At 43.6% G+C, this 25,152-nt stretch overlaps 1 protein-coding gene across 6 annotated transcripts; it reads right to left on the reverse strand.

Annotated features, from left to right (window-relative positions):
* Positions 1-10,609: 10,609 nt before the first annotated feature.
* INIP (INTS3 and NABP interacting protein) lies at positions 10,610-24,321 on the reverse strand. Of its 6 annotated transcripts, none has more exons than XM_076362258.1 (6): positions 24,125-24,189; positions 23,376-23,483; positions 22,786-22,872; positions 15,745-15,847; positions 13,094-13,184; positions 10,610-11,292 (listed from the first exon to the last, which is right to left on the reverse strand). In XM_076362258.1, the coding sequence occupies exons 3-6, from the start codon at positions 22,808-22,810 to the stop codon at positions 11,197-11,199; spliced, it is 315 nt and encodes a 104-aa protein (XP_076218373.1). In that variant the 5' UTR covers positions 22,811-22,872; positions 23,376-23,483; positions 24,125-24,189; the 3' UTR covers positions 10,610-11,196. The 6 variants fall into 6 exon arrangements, with proteins under 6 accessions (XP_076218373.1, XP_076218376.1, XP_076218374.1 ...); XM_076362261.1 differs by lacking the exon at positions 24,125-24,189 and adding an exon at positions 24,003-24,050; XM_076362259.1 differs by lacking the exon at positions 24,125-24,189 and adding an exon at positions 23,699-23,766.
* Between the last annotated feature and the right edge of the window lie 831 nt (positions 24,322-25,152).

A 25,152-nucleotide genomic window follows, 5' to 3' on the forward strand; every position in this document is an offset into this window, starting at 1 on the left:
GGCTTTTTTCTGAGCCTTTCTGAGCGCTGGAACAATGTGATATTTCATGATCGCTCACCGACTGAGACACTTGCAGGAGATCTGAATGTGCTCCATCCAGCTCCAAGAGCTGTATGAAAGAAGCCTGTGGTCCATATGGAGAGCTTTGACATCAGAGACATTGTCCCCAAAGCCGTAGCAGTAGAGGCCTGGCCTTAGCCACCTCCTGTGATAACGTGTGCCTCGTGGTATCTGCAGGGGAACAGTCGGTTCAGCACTTAGGCATTCTGGCAGGACTGGGACTTCTGCTTGTTGGCTGCTAAGGACCAAACCGAAACCACGGACCTAGGCCTGCAGTAGATAATAACCCAGTGAACAAATGCAAATGCGCTCCTCCTTCCCTCCCCTGCTGTAGATTGGGACAACTAGTGACAGCAAAGAATACCCCACACCATCCGCGGTGCTGATGCTCCATGGCAAATCCTGAGCACTGTCCATGTGATGAAGAGAGAGAAGACCTGTACAGGTTTAAGTTTGTGAAGGGCTCAGAGGAAGCCCATTGAGATCATATGGGTACAGGCTGAGGAGCAAGGAAAGCCCTGCGCTTGGGAGGGAAAAGTGTACATTTTTGCCTTAAGCCATTTTGAATTTCAGCTGCACTGTGTGCACTTGCCTTCCTGCCAGGTGCCAACACTCAGCAGTGGGGCTCTTGGCCTGTTTTTGGTGTGATTCAGAGCTCTGTAGGCAGGTCTGAAGAAACTACCACACATCACTACAGGACTCATCTTTCCCTGGGGTAGGTCCCAATGCTTTGAATGGAAACATGCCCTACAACTCACACTGAGGATTTCATTCCCCAGTGCTGCATGAAGCAGCAGTGTGGGATTACGTCTCCAGAAAATACAGCACACAGTGCTGTTGCTGCTTGTAAGCGCTGTTCAGCTCACAGGGATTTTTCAGCAGGATGTTAAAGACCAGAAGGGTAGCGGGGATAAATGCTGTGAGCAGCTAAAGTGCCTCCTGCCTTGACACCTAAGCTTTGAATGATTTGACTGTGTCTTGAGGAATGGTCTGGGGCCACTCTTGGGCAAGTGAGGGTATTGCTAAGCTTCTTTGGAAACCGGTATCTCAAGTCAAGTATGAGGTGTCCAAAAGCATCATTAGTCAGAGCCAAAACCACTTCAAAACAGTTTCTTGAGATATGAAAAAAATACACCATCTTTGGAGGCTTTTGCACTTTTGCTCTTCTACAGTTGTGTCCCCTACAGAAATGCTCTCAGCTCTCTTCCAGTGAAATTCCTCTTTCTACCTCTTTATCTAGGTTGTTTTTAAGTGTAGATGATTGGTCCTCAGAAAGGGATATTAAAAAATATTGGGGAAAAAAAGGAAATTTAAAAAAAAAAAAAAGCTGTTTGAGGTGATTTACCCCGCTGTTCAAATGTGCTCCAGGGCAGTTTGTGATGAGAGAACAGCAGGGAGAGAAGCTTAAAGGTGTGTGATAAACAGCAGAGCTATGTGTGATAAGTGAATATATCACTACTGCAGTGACGTAAGCATTTGTAGAGCACTGTATGTGTTCTGCTTTACAATTAATATAGAAAGCATGACTAAAAGCTCATCCTGCCACAGACATTAGAGAACCTATCAACTGTAAAAACATGCACGTGTTTCTACAATGCAAGATGGGGGGACGTGCAGTAATGAGGATACTGGGGGGGTGGTGTGTTCTTTCTTTTTGAGGTACCTTACCACTGAGATCTGCCAGCCCCAGGGAACGGGCACAATCCGATGAGACGCTGGGCATCCTCGGCACATACCGAAAAGAAGAGAAGGCAGTTGATGGGCCATTGGTATATGGAGGTTTGGGTTCTCACATGTACTCGGCCAACACATAACTAGATGACCTCAGCAAGGCACTTCCCCTTTCTGTGACTCAGTTTATGTTTCTGTTTAGCAAGGAAAAAAACAGCTACTGCTTGATAACGTTCTTCCACAAACCTGGGGACAGAACAATGTCAAAGGTGTGCTCTGCACTTGGAACAAACACTCTGATTGCAAGGAGTGCTCTACTGCGAGACTAGACGTTCCCACCTTTCCCCTGCCACGTCAGAATAAAGCAGAGCACCATGGCATAATTGTCGATCATCATCTGACTACTAATGAGAGTAATCTTTCAACTGATTTACCTGCAACTGGAATCCCTAAGTCACCAAAGGATGATTCCTCCCTCATCCGAGTTTTGAATTCTTTTCACTTCCAAATCCAGACACTGAACACAAAAGAATTAAAGACACAATTCCCACCCGTTATGTGAAATACCAACATTATGAGATGCGGGAAAGCTAACATCTGCTGGTAAATAATGCATTATACGTCAGACTGGTAAGAACCACAGCAGTGATTCAGTGTTTTGCTTTGTTCCTTGTCAAAACGGTTTCAGTTTTGAAAAGCTGTCATATTTATGGGGAACTGCAAGGTGCATTTTGTAACTCACTGTGAATATTATTTACGGGGATATTTTTGAAATCAATTTGGCTGTCAGATAGAAGGCTGTATAATTTACACTATACCGTGTATGTTAGGAAATCCCATAGACATATTGCCTTCTGCCACTTGAAACCAGTATTGTAGGAAATAGCCTACAGGAAAGAAAAACAGATAGAGTCGGGGAGGGGGAAGGAAGCCAGGCATTGGCTTTCACTGCTCTAAGTATCAAAAGGAAGAAAGACATCTATAATGACGTATCTACATGGAATGCACAATGCATACTGAACACACATCATAGAATTGGGAGGCAGTGAATTGTCGTCTGATGGAGATTTGTGTCCTGCGAGTGAGGGAAAAGCTCTGTATTAATTCCATTTGGGTGTGAACTACTGAGAGGACATGTAGCTCCTCATCTCATTTCAGTTTGCCATTATGCTTTTCAAGATCATGCACAAAAATACTCACTAGCACGGGATAAGCATTTTCCTGATCCACCTTCTCAACCTCCCTCTTTGGAACTGATCCTGTTGAGATAGACGATGAATATTCACTGACTTGGAGCAAAACTGGTCTTGTTACCTTGTGGGTGAGGCTCTCACCTGGCCTGTGGAAAGCCCTGGGTCAGGTCCTTGTTCCAATGATTATTTCACCATTTATCCAAAGGGAAGGAGCTCCGTCAGAGGAGACCGAGAGCACACTGCCTTTGTAAGCATGAATCCAGGCACTCTCCCGTGGTATGGAGGTCAGGTTCGTACTCCAGGCCTGGATGGAGCAGCACACAGACTGCTCCTGGGTGCTGAACTTTTACCTCTGGTGTTTCTTGTTGCTTTCTCAGATGGTCTGAGAAGGACCAGCACAGAATAAGAATATTCTGAAGTCCCAAGAGCTTCCTTGGAAAGGGAGAAGTATTCCTCACTCAACTAATAATCATTTTGCATTTAAGGTGACATTTGCCCTTCCCCGTAGAGAGCTGGAGTTTGAGGCTGTCTCTGGGGAACAAACAGGGACTGAGATCTCTCCAGGGCTAAAAGGATGGAGGTGCTCCCACGTGTACAAGGCAAACCTACGTTGGAAAACAGCACTGGCATCTCACCTTGCAGCCCCTAGGCCCACAAGAGAAACCTTCATCCAATCACCACTCACACGCTTTGCCCCCTTTTTCTGACCCTTACAAGCCAGTGGCAAAAGTAAGTTTCTGCGAGCGCTGTGCCAATTGCCTTCCACCGGGTCAGAGCCTGGGGATGAGGCAGACTGCCCACACGAGGGCTGCACGTGCTCTCTGTGGGTACAGGCAGGGAAGGCTTACATCCCCTTGCCTTAACCTGTCCCCCAGAGAGCTCTGGGCTGAGATGGCTTGATGTGAACTTTATCAGGTGGTGTTGGTGCTTGCCTAATCTAAAGTTCACCAAAATCAGGTAGCATCCCTCACTCATGTCACCAGGCTTGGGCTCAGGCTGGAATCGACCAGTATTTCTTTTGACTTGGCTTGCCAAGCTCTAGGCAATCAAATGTCACTCTCCAGTAATAACAGAACTGTTTAAGTGCTGCAAAAGACAACTTCCTCATCAATGAATCTGAGTGCATTAGGGTGATGCTGAGCTACTTTCTCAACAGTGTCATGAACGTTTCCGCAGCTGAACACACTCTCAGAGTTCCCAGAAGTAACATTCTGATCCCAGTCTTGCTTGCATCTGTCAAGAAATGCAATTACATCTTGTTTAGTACTGAAATAGAGCTTCATTAAAGCACATTTACTATGGTATAACAAGGTAGCTGAGGTAAGGGATATTGCAAGGAAGGGAGTGGAGTCGGAGGAGTAACACAACATAACTGAGAGAGATGAATGTGTGTGGCAGAGGAATAAATGATAGCACTGACAGATGTTACCCTAGAAAGTCTTAAGAAAATGCTGAAAAGACTTCCAAAGGACTAACAGGGTATAATAAACAGGTCAGCTAGAATCAAAGACCACATTAGCATGGAAAGGCTGAAAAGTAATAATCACAGGAACAAGAACCACCATGTTCCCCATCTGCTTTAGGGCTCAGTTGCTGTACTGAGGTGTCTTCAGCCATGTGTTGAGGCAAGCAGTTTGCTGACTAAGACCTGGAGAATATCACTGAGCTGAGGTTTTGGATAAGCAATCATTTATTAGATTTGAGACTTCCCACTCTTAGATGGCTGAATATCACCTGCTACCCTTAACATATGCGAACAGGCTGCATCGTCAGAAAGCTCTGCCGAGTGGTGCTGGCGTCGTGCTCTCTCCTGATGTACTGCAGCACCACTGCTAAAAGCCCCATGTGGGGATCAGGACGTCATACTGGCAGGTCTCTGAAACCATGTCTCTGAGTTTATCATTGGAATAAGATACAAAGTAGGACGGGGGATATTACTATAAATGGGAATAATTTTTTTGCAATTGCCCTAGGAATGCTCAACTGAAAGGAAGACCAGTAACAGAGGTTGCAACAGCAGTATTTGCCGCTATAAATGACTTCCTGTGCTTAGCGGTGTCTTATGTCAGGACTCCACTGTGCCGAGTGATGAACAAACACATCGATGAAAGATGGTCTATCCAAAACAACACGATAATCAGGCTTGTTTGCTGACAGAGCAAACTGACTAGTTCAAGATGTTAAATGTGAAAGTGATTAGGCCTGAATCTGCGTGCATGTGTGTGTGAGTCTAGGACTTACATCCAGGCTCAGCTCAGGGGGTAATTTAGCCTTTGAAAACCTCAAAGTCCAGGGAAGTGGGCTGTACTCAGAATGGAGTACCTTCAAGCCAAGCCAGCACAATACACCTTCGTTTGGATGAGACAGAAACCGCCTGGTTCTTAGAAGGGCTGCCAGGGTTGCTGGTGCTGCAGCATGTGCATCAGCCAGTTGTGTTCACAGGTCAATGCATGGCCATTTTGCTTTCCTTCGACTAACAAGCCATCTCCTAGGGCAGAGTATGAAAACACATTACTCTTGGTGTGTCTCGTCTTGGCAGGCTGTAACGATCCACGGCTGCAAACATACAGTTCCCCCTGACCCCCGTCCCAGCTGTCAGCCAGCTGCGCATAGCTCTTGCTCGCAGAGAAACATGGAGACGGCAGCTTTGGCTTGGGCCCACATCTGGCCATTCCCACTTCAACAAGCGGCCACCTACTGACAGATGGAGAAAGTCTACAGTCATCCAGGCAGACGCAGGCTCTAATGTACTTATACTTAGGGCATGAAATGATGGCTAAACCCCAGCATAATGGGCAAGTTTATCTGGTCACTGTTGCAAAGAAGGAAGTACACTCGCCCTTGCTTCCAAACACAGAGTATAATACTGCTGTCTTTCTATCACCATCCTCACTACCCAAAATTTCAAACATAGAAGGCGCAAACTCTGCCCTACTTTGTTGTCTTCAGCATCTGAAAAAACCCCAAAACACTTAGCTATTCATGAAAGCAAAGACAAATGAGAAACCAAAGAGCTCAGCATCTTCTAGGAGGGGAAGATGGGCCAGCTGCTGGTGCGGGATACAGAGTGATAGTCTCCAGATGATGCCTCACAGCAGCTCACTAATCAGGAGCTAATCCTGACAACTCCACAGGCTTTCTGTGTACCTGCAGGCATTGCAAGCCCTTTGCATTTTTCTCCATCTGCAAAACTGAAGATAACAGTAACTTAGTTTGCCTCATGTGAGGATTCAGGTAATGCACTGAAAAAGCCTCTGAAGATGTAAAAGTGTCCATAAATCTACATATATTTTTTACAATGAGACATTTTTCCCTACTGAGGGAAACTCACACTCTACCAATCAGTAATACACATATGCTAATGGACAGTGCAACGTATGTGAATAGTGAAGGTGGCGTGCAAGCTTGTGATTTGCACGTTTAAATGAACCGGTACCACTCTTGGGTCAAAAATAAGGTAGATTTTGAACAACTTCCAGCCACAATCTACAAAACCTGCATGCCAAAAGTAGCACCCACTGACATTAAAGTATCCAGATTAGAGGCCTTAATGAGAGCAAGTTGAGAACTGTGCCACCACCTTTCATAATTCAATGCCTGAATGAACCTGGCGGAGTAGAGTAACTGAGGAGAAAAGCCATTTCCTCACCAGTAGTTAAGCATCGTTTTTCATAATGTCCCACTGCACTAATCAAATTTTCTCCACTTAGTGCGTTTAACCTTTCTTCTTCCCTGAAAAACCTGTATTCAAGGAAGGAGTGTAAAAATGGTTTCCCCAGGGAGGTATGTCACTTGATTCCTTCTATCAAGACCAAGAACCAGGTAACAAGGAGAAGGTGTTATCTTTGTCGTAAAACGTCTGGGGCAAGCTCTGTGGTTCCAACAAATGCAGAAACTCACTGGAGCAAGCTTTTAACCCAACAGTATGTGAAATCCACTTCACCCACTAGTCTTCAAAATTACTGTTAACTTCAGAAAGCTCTACACAGTGTATTTTAGTCCAAAAAGGATTCCCTACAGCCTCCAAAAGTGTTTCAGACACACTGATTACCAGACTTTCCAGACACAAGGGTGTTACTAGCAGATGCTATAGGATTTTCCCCGTGTGTTAACATAAATCAGGCACATAAAACTCTGGATGGGAAGACTCTTCCAGCTGGGTGCAGACAATCCTTCCCTCTCTCTCCATCTCCTCCTTCAGCGGCATCTGTGCACACAGACCACCCAGCAGAGAGCTGCCTCCTCTTAGCTTTTCCCTTAGGATTTGTGTATCTTATTGGTTACCACCTGTTCCCTAGGACATGGGAATCAGCTTCGGTTTCAGATGAAGTCCATAGCACATTGCACTGACCCTGTCCTTCAAGAAAACCTACTGTTTGAGCTGGTTTGACAGGAGGAATCATAAGTGCCATGATTTTGACCAATAGGAATCATCCAGCTGCTTTCTCAGGCATCCTCCTGATTTTGAATATACATTTAAGCAGACACAAGGTGAAAGAGTATCACCTGCCTAAGACAGCTATTCTTAGCAATGCTTCTTCCTGGTGAATACACCAAGCCCTGTTTTAACTATCATAACGCTCAGAAGGATGCACTGAGATAGTCACTGCCTGCTCGCATGCCTGTGACTGCATGCCACACTAGTCTAGGCTCACCGTCCTCCTTCAGCCCTCGTGCTCTGTCCCTGAAACACTGCAAACGCAGTAAGTCAAGCCACGGAAAGTTGTGCTCTCCAAGACATAGTTCTCTGCATTTCCTTCCACCAGTTCAAGCTCGTGTTCCCCGTTACCTGGTTGATAATTGGTACCTTCCTCTTCTTTCTAAAGATGGGAAAAGCCTGGCCTCTTAATGCATTTCTACAAGGTCAGGGTCAGAACACTGACCCCTCTGCTGGGCAGCAAGATGATAAATGACCTCCAGCCTTTAAGTGACGCAGGTGGTCCAATAAAAGACTAGAGCCATCCAAAGTGTTTACCTCAGACAGGACTCCTCAGCACGAACAAAGTGGTACCCAGCTGCGTTCATAGGACTTGCAAATTACAGCTGGCTTGTGCTGTGCTGACTGCACATGAAGGCAGAAATCGCATTTAGCTATTTTAACTGATTGAACACACCAAAGCAACTAGGAAGTTCCTGGCAAGTGGCATGAGGGGGTGTAATTTCTTTCCAATAACGAGTTTCATGGGGTATTCTGTGTTCTGACATGAAGTGCAAATATAATGTCAGGTACTATTGATTAGTTTCATACCAGTGCTTTTAAGAGATCAGTAGAGTGAAAATACTAAGAAAAAAGGGAGACTAAAACCCTGTAGTGGTAGGAAACCACGTGTGGTTCTACAGGTCAGGCTTCTTGTGTTAAAACTGAGCATTTTCCAGAGCCTATAATGGTGGGGAGACTGCGAGTGACTTTGGAAAATAAGGGTGTGGAGAGAAAACTTGTCTAGTAGAAGAAAAAGACCACAGAGCTAAGAAGAAAGAAGCTGTGGTTCAGTTCTTTCAGTGCTTCAGTTCAAGATCTTTGACTTCTTTACCTCATCTGTTCTTGACAGATTATGGCTCCGCCATCACTTAGAAAGTCTGACCTCACTGTGTGTTAGCCCACCTCTCATCTATCTGATCTGTTTAGTCTAAGACCTACCCAGTACTGTGACCTGCTCTCACGCCACCATCTAGCTCTGACGTGGACTCTACACCAACTACCTGTGTTGAGTGGAAAGGCCGATTACTACTGTAGCAAATGAAATAAAATTACTCGAGTGATTATGTGTGTTAAGATACTTTTAGGTACACAGGCCAGCACTAGATTACAAGCCTTCTGCTTTTATGTAATCAAGTTAATGGTTACTGCCAGAAGCAAGACATCCAGACACTCCCTGATTCGGGTATATTCTAACTAGTAATGATTTGAATTTGAACATGCAATTCCAACAGGAGAAAAGATTTTGCTGAAATTACTGTACAGGGATAGATTAATGGTTTTAACACTGATTAATAGTGGAAAAGAAAAAGTAAGAGTGGCAAGACAAATTGATGCATCTGACACTAATTGCTAGAGTCTGTGGTTTCTAAGATAGAAGCTTCCATATACAACATTTGTATCTTTGACAGCTAATTATACCTACATGTATCACCAAGTCCCTCACGATTACACAGAACAATTTGAGGCATTATAACTTAAAAATATTACAACAGCTGTGTCAATTTTTCCCCCTCTTTCAAATACCTCCACCTTTGAGCCCAGGCCCTGGTTTTCCAAAAGCAGATCTTTCAATACCCGAGATGAAAACAACACAGCCAGCAAGTTTAACTCTTTCAGTGGAGCAACTATAGCTTTCCAAAGGAGAAGGATCTTTACCGTTTCACTGCCTGGATCATATGCAGTCTGTGCAGCAAGAGTGAGATTCTATCATTCAATTTGTTAGCACAGAGGGTCTGTTTCTATAGAGAAAGCAGACATTCTTTTGCCACTTTTCTCAAGGAAAAAAAAAGCTCCTTCAATGTTAAAATGCCTAGCCTACTTTTTAAATTCAACTAAAATCTAAAATCCAAACTTCCTGCTATATCTGCTTTACCTTCTTTCTCTTTGTATGCTTCCAAGCTTGGATTGATTCATAGCTGCCTCTTCTACACACAGATCTGCAGATCTTTTTCTTCAAAGCATCTAAGATACTCAGTTCACACTGCCGAATAATGAGTAGTCAGGACAGCTTCATGATGAAGTTACTCTTGGTAATTAAAAAGAAAAAGCTACACAGAGCCAACTGCTGAAAACAGAAATGACAGTACTCTTTTCTCCATTGCCCACAAAAACCATCATCGTTCCTATGACTCACCACATCAGACCCCTCAAAAAAGCACGATATGAATAGTTCATGTTACAACTGCGCACCTTTAAGCTCTATCGGGCCTCCTCCACAAGATTCTCCTCCTTGAAAATGTTTCAGTATGCAACAGCTTCTGCAAGGGTCCGTACTCAGCTGAGGTATATGAAAGCGGTGGCATTTTCCTCATACCTGCACTGATCTCTTGGCCCTCGCTCTGTTTTCTTACTCATGAGGAATGGAATTGTTAACGGTGCTTACAGTTCAGTAACGCTTACTGGGTTCAGGCAATCCCCTGCAGATGGAAACAGGATACCCTAAATGTCACTAAGAAAATCTGTAGACTACAATCCTGGAAACCTCATGGGACAGCTAAGTTTCTGCAAAAGACAGAGCTGCCTCAAATGGGCACCAATTTAACAGACGCTTTCCGATTTCTGGTTCTCACTTAAGTTCTCTTGTTCTTTTTGTTCTCTTGTTCTAGAACTTGCCTCCACAGGTAAAGCAATCAATGTACTAGTATAATGGTATTAGTAAAGCTGTGGAGATATAAGAACATCTATGTAAGGACTGTTTTTCACTCTAAGTTACTTTATCCTGGTAGCATGATCACAATTCCAAAATAATTTACCTTAAGATCAACAGATTTCCTTTCAGCATGGAGCTGGAATTGGTTACCACAGATAAAAACAGGAAGGAAAAAAGCAAACAAAATGAAACACACTAAGCATTGAAAAAGGTATGACTAGAAAAATATGACCTTTTAAACTGAATTGTCCTTGCAGACAACATCTTCCATCTGAAATGTCCAGAGAAGTTAAAAGACTTCTTTTATTTTTTCTGTTAAAAGACTGTTTGAAACAATTGCTTTTTCCCCACTTTAATTCATTTTTATATCTCACAAAACAAGGTAAGAGGCAGGCACACTATATCTAAGGACTTGAGACCAGATGATATTACAACAGCAAATAGTACACTAGCAATGTTCCTGCATACAGAAAAAAAAACCAAAACCAAGACTGACTGATGCATTTGATAAATTCATGTCTGTTTGGATGGACAAAAGTAACTTTTGTCTTTCATTAAAGTCAAATATAGTACCTGTACACAATAATAAGAAACAAAAATGCTGACAGAGTGTGCATCTCTTGATGATTCTGGTTTGGACATTTATTTAAAGGAAGCACAGAAACAGGGAAGAGCAAGCGCTATGCACTTCACACACCAAGGAAGTCTTACGTCTGACTTTGATCTGACAGAGGAACAGAAATACAAGATAAAAATTGCTGTTCAACAACATTGCTTTTTCATCGTTAGAGCTCACACTCCTGAAAGGCAACCACAAAAATCCAGAAAAAAGTAGATTTTAAGATAAGTAGAGAAATTAAAAGGTCGGTCAGTTCCTGCTATGGACAAAAATCAGACCTTGCAGTTCTGAGAAACAACATTCCTCATTCTGCCTCAAGTCGAGGTAAGACAGGAAGAATAAGATTTCCAAATGCAGAGTCTTGAGTTATGAAGTATCCTGAGGAATGTGCGTGTGCGTGCTGGAAAGAGAAAAACATTTGTTAAAGCATAACTCCCTGCAGCACTGATATAATTAAAGACTTTACAGCTTCAGCAGCATTAATTATTTATTTCTCCCAGTCTGCTCCTCAACTCTGATAGTCAAATTCAAAAACCAGCATTTTAGATCAGCCACATCTGAACAGGGCCCATCAAGGGAGTTAACTTGGCCATTCCCTGCTGCTCCTTTTTCAGCAAGTCCCATGGAGGTGGGGAGAGTGGTAATGAACTCCTGACGGCTCTCCTCTGCCTAGACCCCATACTTCTATCTATAACCAACTTACAGGTCTTGGTATGTGACAGCTGCCACATATGACTGCCAGAAGTGTGCATCAGTAGTGTCGCGCAACCTGAGGCTGCATGTACAGATGACATGTGACCAGACACACTCCTGGACAACATGGAACACCAGTCTTCTGCTCATGTGATATACATATGCTTGTTCACCTGAGGAGGGCAGCTGCTGCTTATGGCTCTGGACAACCCTTGTGAAATCATATGTTGCCCTTCCCAGTTCAAAGACTGGACTCCAGTAAGCTAGACAGCCTGCATATTCCTTCCTTCCTCCACCAGGGAAAAGCCCTAGAGGATATCAAATTTAGCCTGAGCCAGCAGTGTGCCCTTGCAGCGATAAATGCTACCAGCACAGTTGGCTGCAGCAGCAGCAGCAGAGCCAGCAGGCCAAGGGAAGCTACCCATGAGGCTGCATTTGTGATACTGTGTTTGGTTTGAGATACAAACTGGAGGGAGTCCAACAGAGACCCAAAGAGACGGCTGGGGGCTGGGCTGGAGCTCTCAACGTCCAAGGGGATGTGAGAGGACTCAGCTTCTTGTAAGAAGAAAAAGCTGAGGGGAGATCTTATGCTCTTTTCAGATACCCAGTGACGGGATATAGAGAAGACAGAGACAGACTCAGAGCCAAGAAAGGCTGTGAGAAGTCCATCCCTGGAGAGCTTCAAAACTTGATTGGACCATGCCCTGAACAACATGATATAGCACTGCTGTTAGTCATCTTTTGAGCAGGGCACTGGACTAGAAACCTCCAGAGGATCCTTCCAGCCTGCCATGTTCTGTGATCAACACAGGACACCAGCCAGAGCTCACTTCTGCTCCTGTTCATTTTAGGAGAAGCAATATGGGGCCTTTACTGGGTAACAGAAACACAACAAGGCATAGGATACGTGAACAGGGTTGCTAGTTTGCATCTCAATATTTTTCCCATTCTTGTGCTCACTGCTAAATCATGCTGTCTAGAGTGCCAGGAAGGCAGGTGCCCATATACTGGCCATACACTGGCCTTCCTGCTCAATTTCCAATTTCAACACCAAAATCAGCCTCACCTGACATGAGCAAAATAGCAGCAAATAGAAGTCTGTAAATGTACAAATAAGTTTTCCAAATCTTTCACCCCTGTCACTCGTAACTGCAGGGTATTTACTTGGCATCTACTCAGATTCAATCAAGGAAAGCCATGTGGCTAGTTCTCCCTACATTCCATGAGACATTCAGAAGTATGGTGAAACTGAATCTTGACTGAGGTGTACAAAACAGCTATGATGATACTGTAGGCTACATTCTTACAATCATATCAAGGGAGAATGAGCTGATAGATTTAAGCGTTCATCATAACAGAAGAAACTTCATTTGTGATCAATACAGAAATGTACGAAACCTAACCTCTAAAAGGGGCTTTTCATTCTCCCTAGGTGCAGGACTGCTCTCTGAAGGGATGCACATCTAAAACAGAGCCAAGCTAAACTCTACCTGACTGTATCAGCTTACCTGCAGTGCAGCCTTCTGCTGTGCTGCGATGTGCTGTTGCTCAGCATGATCACGGAAATCCTTGTTCAGTGGTGATCTTGCAAGTGCAATGCTGCAAAAAAGAACAAGATGGTATGATACGTAACACAGAAAAAAAGGTGTCCTTGCCATTCTAGCCACAGATTCCATGAGTTCCACAGCTCACGATTTATTTGACTCACGGCTTGACAATTGTTAACTATTGTTTGGAATTACTATTTGCTAACATAAGAGAGAAAAGGAAAATGGAGTCACCACAGCTGTATCATTTGACCTAGCATAAACAACTGATACCAAACTAAACCCAGAAGAGCCACAGTCCTGAAGCCTGCTGTGGATTTCGCTCATGGATGGAGTCCCACTGAAGTCAGTCGAACCACTGGGGTGCAACGTCAGACAATGTCAGCAATTTTTAAAACAACAGCTTTGTGTTTTCACCATTACTCAGTCACTCAGTGACTGTCCTAAACAACCGTGATAAACAGAAGCACTAACAAGAGCTCTGCAGTCTTCAGTATAAGACCAGTTCTTCAGCAGGTGGGTGGCAGATCACTGCTTGTGGTAAAGGAGCTTCCTATTGACGTAACTGAAACAACGATCCTCTGAGGATAGCTTAGAGTACCTAAAATTGATTTTGCTTATCTATCTCCGTGCAGCATATATTAGGTTTCAAATTAAAATCTCTAAATAGGTTTTCCTGGCTTTTGTATCTTAAGACTTGTCCACCTTGTTAACCAAAAAAGAATAAATAAAAAGCAAACTTTTTGTTCCCCCAATTCTATATAAGTAACATGATCAGCTGTCCTCCAGATAGAAATCAATGAAGACTGCCATTAGAGCTGTATCGCAACACAATTCACAACTACCTCTGAAATTGGCTCTGGAGACTGGTGCTGAAAGCCCAGCTCCCCTCAGCCATAGAGACAAAATTATTAAGGACAGCAAGGGATCCAAGCAAACTCATCAACTGACCTTTCCCAGCAGCTTCAATGTCAACAGCTGATTTAGTAAATCAGTTTTTCTAAAGCAGCCATGCTCCTGAAAAGACCTTTAGCCAAATCTACACCTAAATGCATAATGAAAGCTAAGTAACAATCCTCTGAACAGATTTTATAACAAATATTAAGATAAGCTTCACTGCTGGAGAAAAGTACTACTGTTTATTTAAAACATAATATTTTCAGTTATTTTGAAGGTATTTATTTTGCCTTTAATTCTGTACCCTCTAACTATTCAACATGATTTCTGTGGATAATCTTAAGGCTTCATCATAAGCTGACACTTTTCAAGAGAGGTCTTCTGTTCTTGGATAGAGGACTCCCATATGTCAAGGCCAGAAATCAATTAACTCATTCACCCTTACGCTGGCCACGCCACTATTGTGCTTCAGGTACATCACGCTTTTTTCTGTCAAGTTTGCAGAATTTCTGTGGTCTCACTTCTGACAACTCTGTGGTCCAAAACCTTTGCCACAACATCCCCGCCACAGAACTGTCAGCTTCTCAAAAATTACAGATCAGCCCACCATGCCAAAGCAGAGAGTTTGACTGCTGCTTTGTAGGTTTCCCCCCATCCCCACCTTCAAAATTAGTAAATTCTAATTCTGCTCACTAGCATGTAGTGTTATTTTTCCTTAAAGAAAAAAGAAAGCAAACAAGCACTCCCTGAACCTCTGCCAGACTTGCAATGAAGTATGGAAACACTGTAGCCAGGAGTCAGGGGTTGTACATAACAGTATATTTCTATTTTCTTCTCTAATCAATAATTTTGCTTGAATAGTAACTGTATACAGAGTCACTCAGAGATCTAACTCAGGTGATTTCAAATATTCTGCACGCTTTTTGACAGTATGAAGCAATTAAAGGTGACCTAGACTCTCCTTGAAAAAAGACACAGGCAACACTCAGACTGTATTCAGAGTATTTGACTCTTGTACAGATACTGCATGTAACACACTGTGTCTAGAATATGGCACTGCACTCACTTCATGCTAACCCAAAGTTCAACTATCTCAATTTCTCCACATAAACCAGCGTGTGATTTTCTAGTTACTGATTCATGGCAAAAATCTAATCTTTTTGTCTTAAATGGGAGAAATCCCAGAGACAGCTCCCAAACTCAGGTTAGATTATTACACCTGATGGTGTAGAATCATGCTTACAACGCAGCGCCTTTTATAAGAAGATCTGCAGTAACATAAACTGGCTTTGTCTTGCACACAGGGAGTTTCAAGGATAACTCACTCCCAGCTATAACTGTTCTTCTCTAAACACACAGTACCCTGAATCTAATGGTCTGCTACTTCCATTCTTTAGAGCATTTTAGCTTAATAATTAAATGCCTTCTCAGTGCCTGCTACCTGATTCTTCTTTAAGGTTGTCTTTAATACAGTTGAGCAAGCCTATCTGCTTCTCCCCTTCTCAAATGGAAATTATGTAAGCCAAAATTCAGGGTCTGTAAACAGTTTTAAATACTAGTATGTTCCTAAAGTGCAAGGTCTCTCTGACCGGTTATTGAGGATGGTCAGAAAACACTTCTGGTAAGTGTTTATGTAAGTTTACAGCTCACTTGCTATTTTTTTTTTCCTTTGATGTAATCAGTGATGTCCAAACAGGTCTAAGAACATAAAATACCTGGCTCCAGGGTGATTTGTGGAAGACTGGTTTTGCATAAGTAACTTTCTCTTCTCCTTGTCTAGTTCTGCCAGGATTGCAACCCTATTTTTATTCTGGAAACCTGGTGGGAATGACAGAAAAATATTAGAGAGATTTACTTGATTTCTATGGCCCAACTCTAACCTTGTCTAACCATATAACATTATGATGAATACACTAATCTTCAAAGCTTTGCACCCATCTGAAAGGTTATTAATAAATAGGTTTCATTTTTCCTTTTCTCATTTTACAACATAAAATAGCTTCCTTAAGCTATCATACATATTAATACATTTTAAACGACAGGTTTCTGTCTCAAGTTAGATCCTACCCCTTCCCAAGCCAGCTCTGGAGCTATGAACAAGGTACATGATCAAATACTTTCCTTTCAAAAAAAAGTAAACTTACCAGGTTCTAGATTTAAAATGCAGTCACTGAACATACAAGTCAATAATAATGGAGTAATATACTCATGGGGCCTAATTTCTCATGCCAGTGAACTCAAAACTATAACACAAGTTTTACATATGTAACAGGTAAGAATGAGACGACCACTAAGCTTGCAAATGTGCTTATATAAAAAAATTACAACCTTTTATTCAATCTACGCAGAAAGGTTTTAGTTTTAATATAGTGATGTCCTTACATATACACACTACCCTTACTCTGAGTATGACCACAGTGGAGTACGACCACAATGCTGGAATAGAGAAACAAAATTAAACTGTCTGGGCACACTACGAGAACGCAGCCTTTATTTGCTCTGTACATCATTCTCCCAAAGGGACCTTGTATACTAGAGAAGGGGTCAGGAAGTAGAGTGACTGAGGGAATTTAGAAAATGCCTAAAATACCAGCTATTTGTGTATTCTCAAAGTTGCCTTCTAAATGAAAATGTGGCAAAACTGCTGCACTTACAGAAGACTCTTATATGGTAAAGGATCTTATCGCAGCTACCAAATAAACCAGATACACGAGTCCCTGCTGTTGCCCAGTATGCCCGTACAGCACAGTTGAGGACAACAGCTACAGAGCTGACTCTTATAGGCCTCTATGCCACTAAGGACACTCCTCATGTCAAGAATATACACTTTTTTTAATCTCTAATTTGCTGCTATTCTATAAATATCAAGCCACTACGCTGTCATAAAAAAAAGATGTAAAAGTCAAGTTACATCCTTTATCTCCTCCATACAAAAAGTCAGTATTACTCCCATTGGAAACTGCTGTGTGTTGTGCCCCTGACCCCGTCCTGAGTGCTGTTTTAGTAACACCACTAAAAAATGGTAGCCCACAAGCTATTAGGAAGGCCAGACACGGTAACTCTTAAGGGGAGTATTAGCACGTCAAAGTAAAAGGATTTCAAATTTATTTTCAGTAGCTGCACTCAAAAGTTCATTCTCTTTGAGAGATTGTCTGTTGCTGCTCAATTACATAATCCAATATTCCTTTCATCAGCATGGCTCAATGAAGGAGACAATCATCAGGTAGAAACCTTCAACTCTAAATAATAATTTGCATCTGTACTGCTTTGCTGTCAAACCCTCACCTTCTTCTTTTACTATGCCTAACATACACACCCCTGAGCCTCAGAGTTCTCGAAAGGAGCAGTCATTTGATTACATTTTACTGTGGTTTTATGCAAGATCACCCATAATCATCTTTACATTTGTTAACAGATTTTTAAATTAAATTTAATTAATTGCTATTTTCCCATCTGTTAATCTCCTTCCCACATGGCATTAGTTACACTTAAACTCTGTTTTTTAAGTGTATTGATTCAGGTCTTCAATGTTTCTCTGCTCTTTAGGTATTGTACACCATCTTTTTTTGAACACCCTGCATTTGCAATGAGTTTGAAACATTAAAACACAGGTGAATGTGTGCTCCAAGAGATACAAAGGCTGAGAGATCTTGCTAACAAGCTCAGATTCAACATTTCTGAGTTGCAGGTAGCCCAGACTTTATTTTCTTGTAAATTCTGGAGACAATGCTGTAATAGGATGACTGAAGTACCTCTAAGAGGGTCTGAGCTAAACTTATCATGTCTGTATACTCATTCTACATTGTTTTCAGCCAAAAAGCTTAATACTTGACATATTACTCAGCAGCCTTCTGCTAGTACTTGTTTATTCCGAACTGCGTAAATCTAAACGCATGCTTGGAATTCAGACAATATGGTGATTGAGGCAAGAAAAAGGAGACCACTTGTTAATATAAGTTGCTGTCAGCTAAAAATAAAGACTAGATATTCTTACATTTATCATGAGGCAGATGGTATGATTCAGAAAGGCTTGAGACGTGTAAGAATAAAATTTTAAACGTTGTTTTTAAACTGTGATCAGAAACTGCAAGATTATCACTGTCTTCTATTTTAGTACAAGTCTTGCTAGAGTATCTTATGGCAGAAACTCTAGAGGGATTCAAAAGAAACCCAAGTATTTTTTCTTCCTTTTCTTATCCCTCTACTAAGAGAGGTGGGTTTTTTTGGGGGGGGGGAGGGAGGGAGGGGGAAGTAGCAGTATTTTGCTCTAGAATTCAGACAGTGCCCATCAGCAACCTGCTGTACTTAAAAAGTCATTTGTTTAAGAGAATTTGTTAACGGTAAGTAGAAAAAAGCCTACTTGAGAAAATGGAGGAGGACATCCAACACATACATGTTAGTGCTCCTCAGCTGAGCAATGTGAAGTTCCTACAGGTATTTTAAACTTTTTTAAAATGCAAAGTAAAACCTGTTCATTTGAAAGTTAACAATGGAGAGGGCGAGACACGAGAAATCCATTTTAGAGAGAAAATCTGGCATCCTTAGAAAATAATCCATCACATCTGGCAATACATAAGCGAGACTTCCATTTAGATTCTTCCCTGCCCAGGACCCCAAAGTGCTTCCATAAAGACCAACTTGAAACAGCTACAGAAGTTTCCTACTTCAATTATAAAGAAAGTAAATTTTCATCTGTAAATTTGATATGTCTGTTCTGCTTTCAAGTACTAAAAATGCAGACATGCAAAAAAAAAAAAAAGAAGAGCCATTCTTAGTATAGACTGGATTCTTATCTGTGAAAGGAAGTGTAGATTTTTCAAACGCAGCAACTTCTTAATAAAGCTTTTAAGTTTAGACTTCCCTTAACTGGGCTGAGTTGCACTACTATTTTGAGTTTGAACAGTTCATGAGTATTGCAATTTATCAATATTCTCTGCTTTGCAGACACAAGAGTCCTGACACAAAATGACCCTTTCAAGGCAGCTAAATAGATTAATGGCAGTGTCAAATGTCACACTGAGCACCTGGATCCTCAGATTACTCTCTAAGGTAGCAGATTCAGGACATTTAAAATTTAAACCTGTTCTTTCTGACACCTCTACTTCTGACATCAAGCATGGTATTATGTGCTCTGTGGAGGAGCTAGCAGTTTACTTGCACAGATGTTTTGCATATGAAAGGTAGAAAATTAGAGAAAGTTGAAGTCTTGCTGAGCAATACTGGTAGCTTTAAGAGCTCACAGCAAAATTTGCTCTTTAACCTAATCCTAACACCTAATCCTACCACCCTACCTCACTGATATCTATGTCAGTGAGTTCTATTAGTTAACTCTGCATGGCAAGAAACAGTATTACCTTTATCTACTTCAAAGTTCTTGCTTTTCATTTCGTATCTTTTCCCTGATCAAATTCACAGTATGTTTAAGTTTTTTCTAATATGCATTATTTATCATTTGTCCATAGATGTGTAATGGCATGAAAGAGTCCTCCGACACTGTGTTCAAGATACACTTCTACCTGGAAAAATGGTTTCAAATCTGGATGTCTACTCTAAGGTCTATACATGTGTCACTGCACACTGTTCTGCCTGCTCAATTCAGAAAGAAATTTCTTTACTGAAGTGCATGCTTTCTAGCCTTCATGAAGCGAGGCAGCAACCTCTTAAAAAGCAGACTCTAAAGACCTTATTAAACATGCAACTCTTGGGAAAAAGGATGGAGTAACTGTATTTTGATTTCCTCTTCTGCTTATGACTACTGGCATTGCAAAACATCATCTAATAGTCTGGTGTACATCAATTCTTTTCAGTAACAATTTACATTCGGATATGCTTTCATATATGTTGTGTGACAATGAAACAAAAGGCATATTGGTAATTCAGTAAATTAACTTGAATTATTAAAAGATATATTAATGTATTTTGTCCGTTCCTCCAGAAAACAGCTACCTACATAGCTGAATGTAAGTCATTGACTGCTTTATGGCCACAATGTTCTCCAGGGAAGAGATAGGCTACAGCCCTCAAGTGCTATGCTTGCACACAGATCACTCAGATGCAGAGCAGCAAAGTCTGCAGATGATGACATAATTCAATGCAGAACAGCAGAGTCTTCCTTTTTAACACAGACTTGGTGAACAGAATGCTAAATCTAGCTGGTCAGACTGTGTTATGTGAATGTGCTCATGCACCTTTAGGCCAAAAGGATAAAACAACCGCCAGGACAGAAAGAGACTTTGTAGAATTGCTACAGCCTGAAGCTTAGAATCCTGTACGTATTCAAGAGCTTGGTTCTTCCAATGTACCAGAACTCTTCTTTTCTGAAAAGTTCAGCCCTGTCTGAAGCAGGACCTGTATTTCTTCCACCTGTGGGGACCTAAAAGGAGTTCCTTCTTGAGCAGTCACATTTCTCTCATCTCAGAGGGCTTCCTCTAGGAGAACTCACATATGGAGTCTTTAATTTAGTAACATGCAAGGTATGCTCCGGCCTTGCTGTGCACAAGCATTACAAGAGCAGCCTTATTAATGCATGTTGTGTAAGTACTGTAAAGTATTGCTGCAGAAGCAGTGTATTACCAAGCACCTGAAAGTATTTTCTGTAATTTAGAAGCTGATTCCCCCCCCACACACACACACCAAAATGTACCACTCCGGTCTATGAGCTCATCTTGTGGACAATACACAGCATGTTAAAAGCTTTTCCATTTCTTCTAAATGCTGTAATCAGTCTCATGCAATCAGTTCCATGTGGTACTAACAGCCTGAAGTAAGGATTTCGTTCAATTCTATTTGGCTTTGCTGCACTCATAGGCAGCTCCTTATCTTTGAAATTCTAATCAAAAGAGTGCTTTCCTAGGAGTCCAATGAATTAAAGGAAGTCCAGTCCACAAAATCTTAACCTTTGTAGTCCGAGTCTGCAATTAACAGAAAACTCAATTAACTCCTAGGAAAATACTCGGTACTGATTAAAGGGAAAGAAACAACTCGGTACAAAAAATTACAAACACAGTCTACCTGTGTAGAAGGCTAATGTTTAATTCATCCTTACAGTTCTGTCTGAGTAAGCGCCACCATTCATAACCCTTTCAGTGAGTGTTTCAGTAAATCCCTATTCCTTTTGTTCAAGAAGAGGGAAATGAGAGAATGAATTGCTTGAACGGTACCAATACGTGTGCCATGCAGCAAGCTGAAAATGCAGTATTTGTCTCAAGCACTTTCACTACTAGACTGCATCTGGCCAAGAGAAAGATCTAGAGGCCTTGAACTGTTGCTCGTATTTACCCGTTCCTTTCCAATTTTCCTAGGTGTATTATTTATAGGCTCATTTGGGTGATTAAACTTGATAGTGTTTCTTGCCTGCTTAGTGCAAATAGTTTTCATATGATAATTAAACAGTTCCTTTAGTGAGTTTCTAAAGGGTATCTCAAAGTATAAAAGCAGATTCCAAGGCTCTATTACATTATAAGCCTCTGGAATTTGGAGGGAAGCAAAGGCATTCTGGCACTGAAATCTCATCCTACTTCCCAGTAAACTCACATAAGAAAAAGTAGCTTTTGACTCTCTATGACAACATTCTATTCCTTTCAATGATGCTGACTTGGTATTCACAGAATAAAGCAAGATTTACCATTGCGTACCAAAAACTTCCCAGAGTTGAAATTTGCAAACAGACAACTATCTGCAATCTGCAGTACTCCTCTCTCAACACTTTACAGAAGCTCAACAAGCATGACAAAAACTACCTTCCTTTCGTCAAGTAGCAAGTATAATCTGTCCTTTGGACCAACACATTGCTTCTGTACTTGTTTTGAAAGCAGAGGGCTGTTGTGGGGGGAAGGGGAGGAAACCACACAAGTTATCTGGTACCCCTTCAAAGTATCAGCGCTTCAGAATTAACTACACCCAGCTTTGTGGGACTGCTTTCCTGGATAAGGACACTCACACGCAAGTGTGCATGAAGAAGTATCCGGTTGCTGGGAAACTGAATTCTGAGTTCATTTCTCATAAACAGTAAGTGAAGAGCCATACCCGAGAAGCTTCTTTCTCCTCAGCAATTCCGGTAGAAAAGACAAGCCTCAGAGTTCCACTAAGATTTCCGGAAAGCACCTCTAGAGGGCGATTTAAGACCCCTCCTCCAATTTACCGTGTGACACACCCCCAAGACCCTTAGCTCCCGCTAATGCATGTGCCTTGGCTAGACAGATGGACCACTTCCACATCTTGAACGATTTTACGGATGCAATTCAGATCTGTCATCATGCAAAGATACATTTCATCCGCGTTAGCATTATGATTTTATTTGGCTTTTCCTCCTAGGCTTGGCCACTTGCTATCTATCTTTGACAGCTATTACTGCCTGGGTCTTGCTGCTCCCACCACGACATGGAATATAGGACTTTTGGCTGTTCCCTGATGCTGAGGGCAAGAGCTGCAAGTCATGCTCAATGCTAAGCGTTGTAAGTGTCTGAAATATGCTTCAGGAAATAACCACAGCACCACAGGCATGATAGGTACTTCATCACCTGAGCATAAAGGAATGAACAGTAATTCAGAGCTCCCCAGCCATCAGTGGTCTTTTTCAACATTTAATGCGTGCATCTTCTCCCAGAAGTCTTGCTCACATTCTGCTACTTTCAGCCCCACCTTCCTGCCTCTCTTCCCCTTTTTGCTCCTTCCATAAAGTAAACTTACAGTTTTGGTGACTTCACTGACATTTTGCACAGAGTCCTTCCCCTTGCAATACTTAGACTAAAACCTACCTTGTCCTGAAGGATTTGCTGCCATCCTTCAATTTTCAGCCCTAGCTTTATTCAGCTGCAGTTCAAATCTTTTAACCCCACAAATATCTGCAAAACAGGCACAATATAAGATAAACATATTCCTTTTAAAGAAAAGCTTGGATTTCATTCTGTTACAGATTTCATAAATGTGGCAACTGTTACAAAGCATAAGCCAAATACAGCATGTGTACTGCTTAAAATATGTAATACTATTTATATTGTTCTGATTGAAATTTTTAGCTTGAAACAGCAACAGTTGCGATCAATTCTTTTTCAGATTCTAGTCACTTAAGAATAACCTTTAGAGTCATCCTGGAGTCATACACACTTTTTTGTAACATAACTTCTTCCTGACAAAGTATGTCGGACTACACTTAAGAGTCATGCTAAAGCATTATACTCCTTAAATGCTAAAGCCCCAAAAGACCTCAATTTAGGCTCTTAACTCAAGAAAACTGATTATTTGAGGAAAGAAAATTTAAATCCCAGCTACAAGGCCTGCTGAAGGTTACCATCCTCACAGCTGTGGCAAAACAAAAAGGGATGCCCGCTCCTCAGCCATACGTCACCTCGAGCCACCATCAACTTCTCTTTCCATTAAGGTGCCGGGCTGCCCAGCGCAGTGGCGAAGGGCTCCAGCTGAGCCGTGCGGAGGGGAGGGACGGGAGCGCTGAATCCTGCGGGAAAGGTGAACGAGAAGTCTCAGCCGGATTTCAACAGGAGGCCAGGAAACGGCTACCCGCCCGAACCGCGGCTGCCCGAGCAGCAAAGCTAGCGCAGCAACGGTGCAATTCAGCAACGGAATTAATTAAGAGCAGTGACACCGGTCAGAGCGTGTTTCTCCAAGAGGAACGGCCTGACCGGCACCGCCCCAAGGTCCGCGGGGCCTCACCTGCCGGCGGGCTCCCGGACCGCCCCCGCCGGGCCGCTGACAGGATGGCACCAGGCGGGGAGCCCCGCGGCGGGGCGGCGCTCGGGCCGGGGCTGTCCCCCGGGCTGGGAGGCGGGGAGACCCCCCCGGCGGGAAGGCGAGGGCGCCGCGGGGGAGGGGAGGGGGCGGCCACGCTCGCACCGCCCGCGGGAGCGGGATCTCCCGCCGCTGCCTGCCCCCCGCCCGCGGGAATGGGCTCTCCCACCCACCTCCCTCCCCCCGGTGCGTGTGGACTCTCCCGCCCACCTTCTCCCCCCCCGCCTACCACAGACGGACTCTTCCGCTCGCGCTCCCTCGCCCTCCCCGGGCCGGCGGGGATGCGCCCGCCGCCGCCGCCCCGGCCCCGGCCCCGGTCCCGGTCCCGGCCCCGGTCCTCCCGCTACCCACCTGCCCGCGGGCTCGCTGCTCCTGCCCGTCCTCCCCGCCCGCCCCTAGCCGCAGCCCGGCGGCCTCACGGCCATCCCGCCCCTCCCCCTTCCCAACTTGGCTCTCCCCGCCGCAGCCAACGAGCTCACGGCACATGCTCATGACGCACCGACTGCGCGACGACGCCTTCCCCGCCCCGTCCATCTCGGTCCCGGGCGGCGGCCAAACGCGTCACGCCGCGCAGCTTGACGGACAGTCCGGAGTGGCCAGTCCGCTTCATCGCGGGGGTGGGGGGTGAGGCGGACCCGCCCCCGCCTCGGTCTGGGGCCGCCCCTGGTGTCTCGGCAACGGGCGGGGCCGGGATGGCGGCCCGGGGAGGCCGCGCTGTGAGGCGGGCGTTCCCGCAGGCCTCCTCCGCCTGCGCGCCGGGCCGTGCGGGGCGGAGTCTGGCTGAAGGGGCCGGGGGACACGGGGTGGTGCACGGCGAGGCCCGGTGAGGCCCCGGCGAGCGTTCAGTCCAGGCTTCAAGCTGTATTTCTGCCTCACGGCTCCTGCAAGGGGCACCGGCCTGGGTACGGGAGGGGTTCGGGAGCAAGCGCCGAGGGTCACCCTGGGATCACGCCGAGGGGGCTTCACGCATCGGCATAGTTACGTGGGAAAAAAGAGAAAAGAAAGCAAGGGTGGTTTAAATTTTTATCACAGGCACGGAGTTTGAACGCAGCGGGAATGATGATTTGGCATGAATGCCAGAAAGGGTTGTGCGTTCATGTCACTAATGCGTGGTTGGTTTTTGAAATGTCGTGTAGCAGCTTTATAAATGAGAGTATCTTTTCCTAAGCGACTGAGCCTGTCCTGGAGGATAAGCCTTAGTCTTAAGCAGCAGTCTGTGACTTCTACGCCCTTGTGGTTAAAAGACTTCAGTTTGACTCAAACCGAGTTGAGCGGTGGTTTGAACTGTGGCCCTTAACAGCTGCACCTCTGATCATACAGAAGTAAAATCGGTTCTTAAGAACTGCAATAAATAACAGGCTGCAAACAGATGGGGCCAA

Source organism: Aptenodytes patagonicus, chromosome Z, assembly GCF_965638725.1.
Source record: "Aptenodytes patagonicus chromosome Z, bAptPat1.pri.cur, whole genome shotgun sequence".
Lineage (NCBI taxonomy): Eukaryota > Metazoa > Chordata > Aves > Sphenisciformes > Spheniscidae > Aptenodytes > Aptenodytes patagonicus.

Coding starts and splice junctions, on each gene's coding strand:
- INIP (XM_076362257.1), bottom strand. CDS start 24,307: ATGGACGGGGCGGGGAAGGCGTCGTCGCGCAGTCG. Junction 13,185..23,375: donor GAAGTTGATGGTGGCTCGAG/GTGACGTATGGC, acceptor TCTTTTTTGCAG/CATTGCACTTGCAAGATCAC. Junction 11,293..13,093: donor AGCAGAAGGCTGCACTGCAG/GTAAGCTGATAC, acceptor TTCTCTTTCCAG/CACGCACACGCACATTCCTC.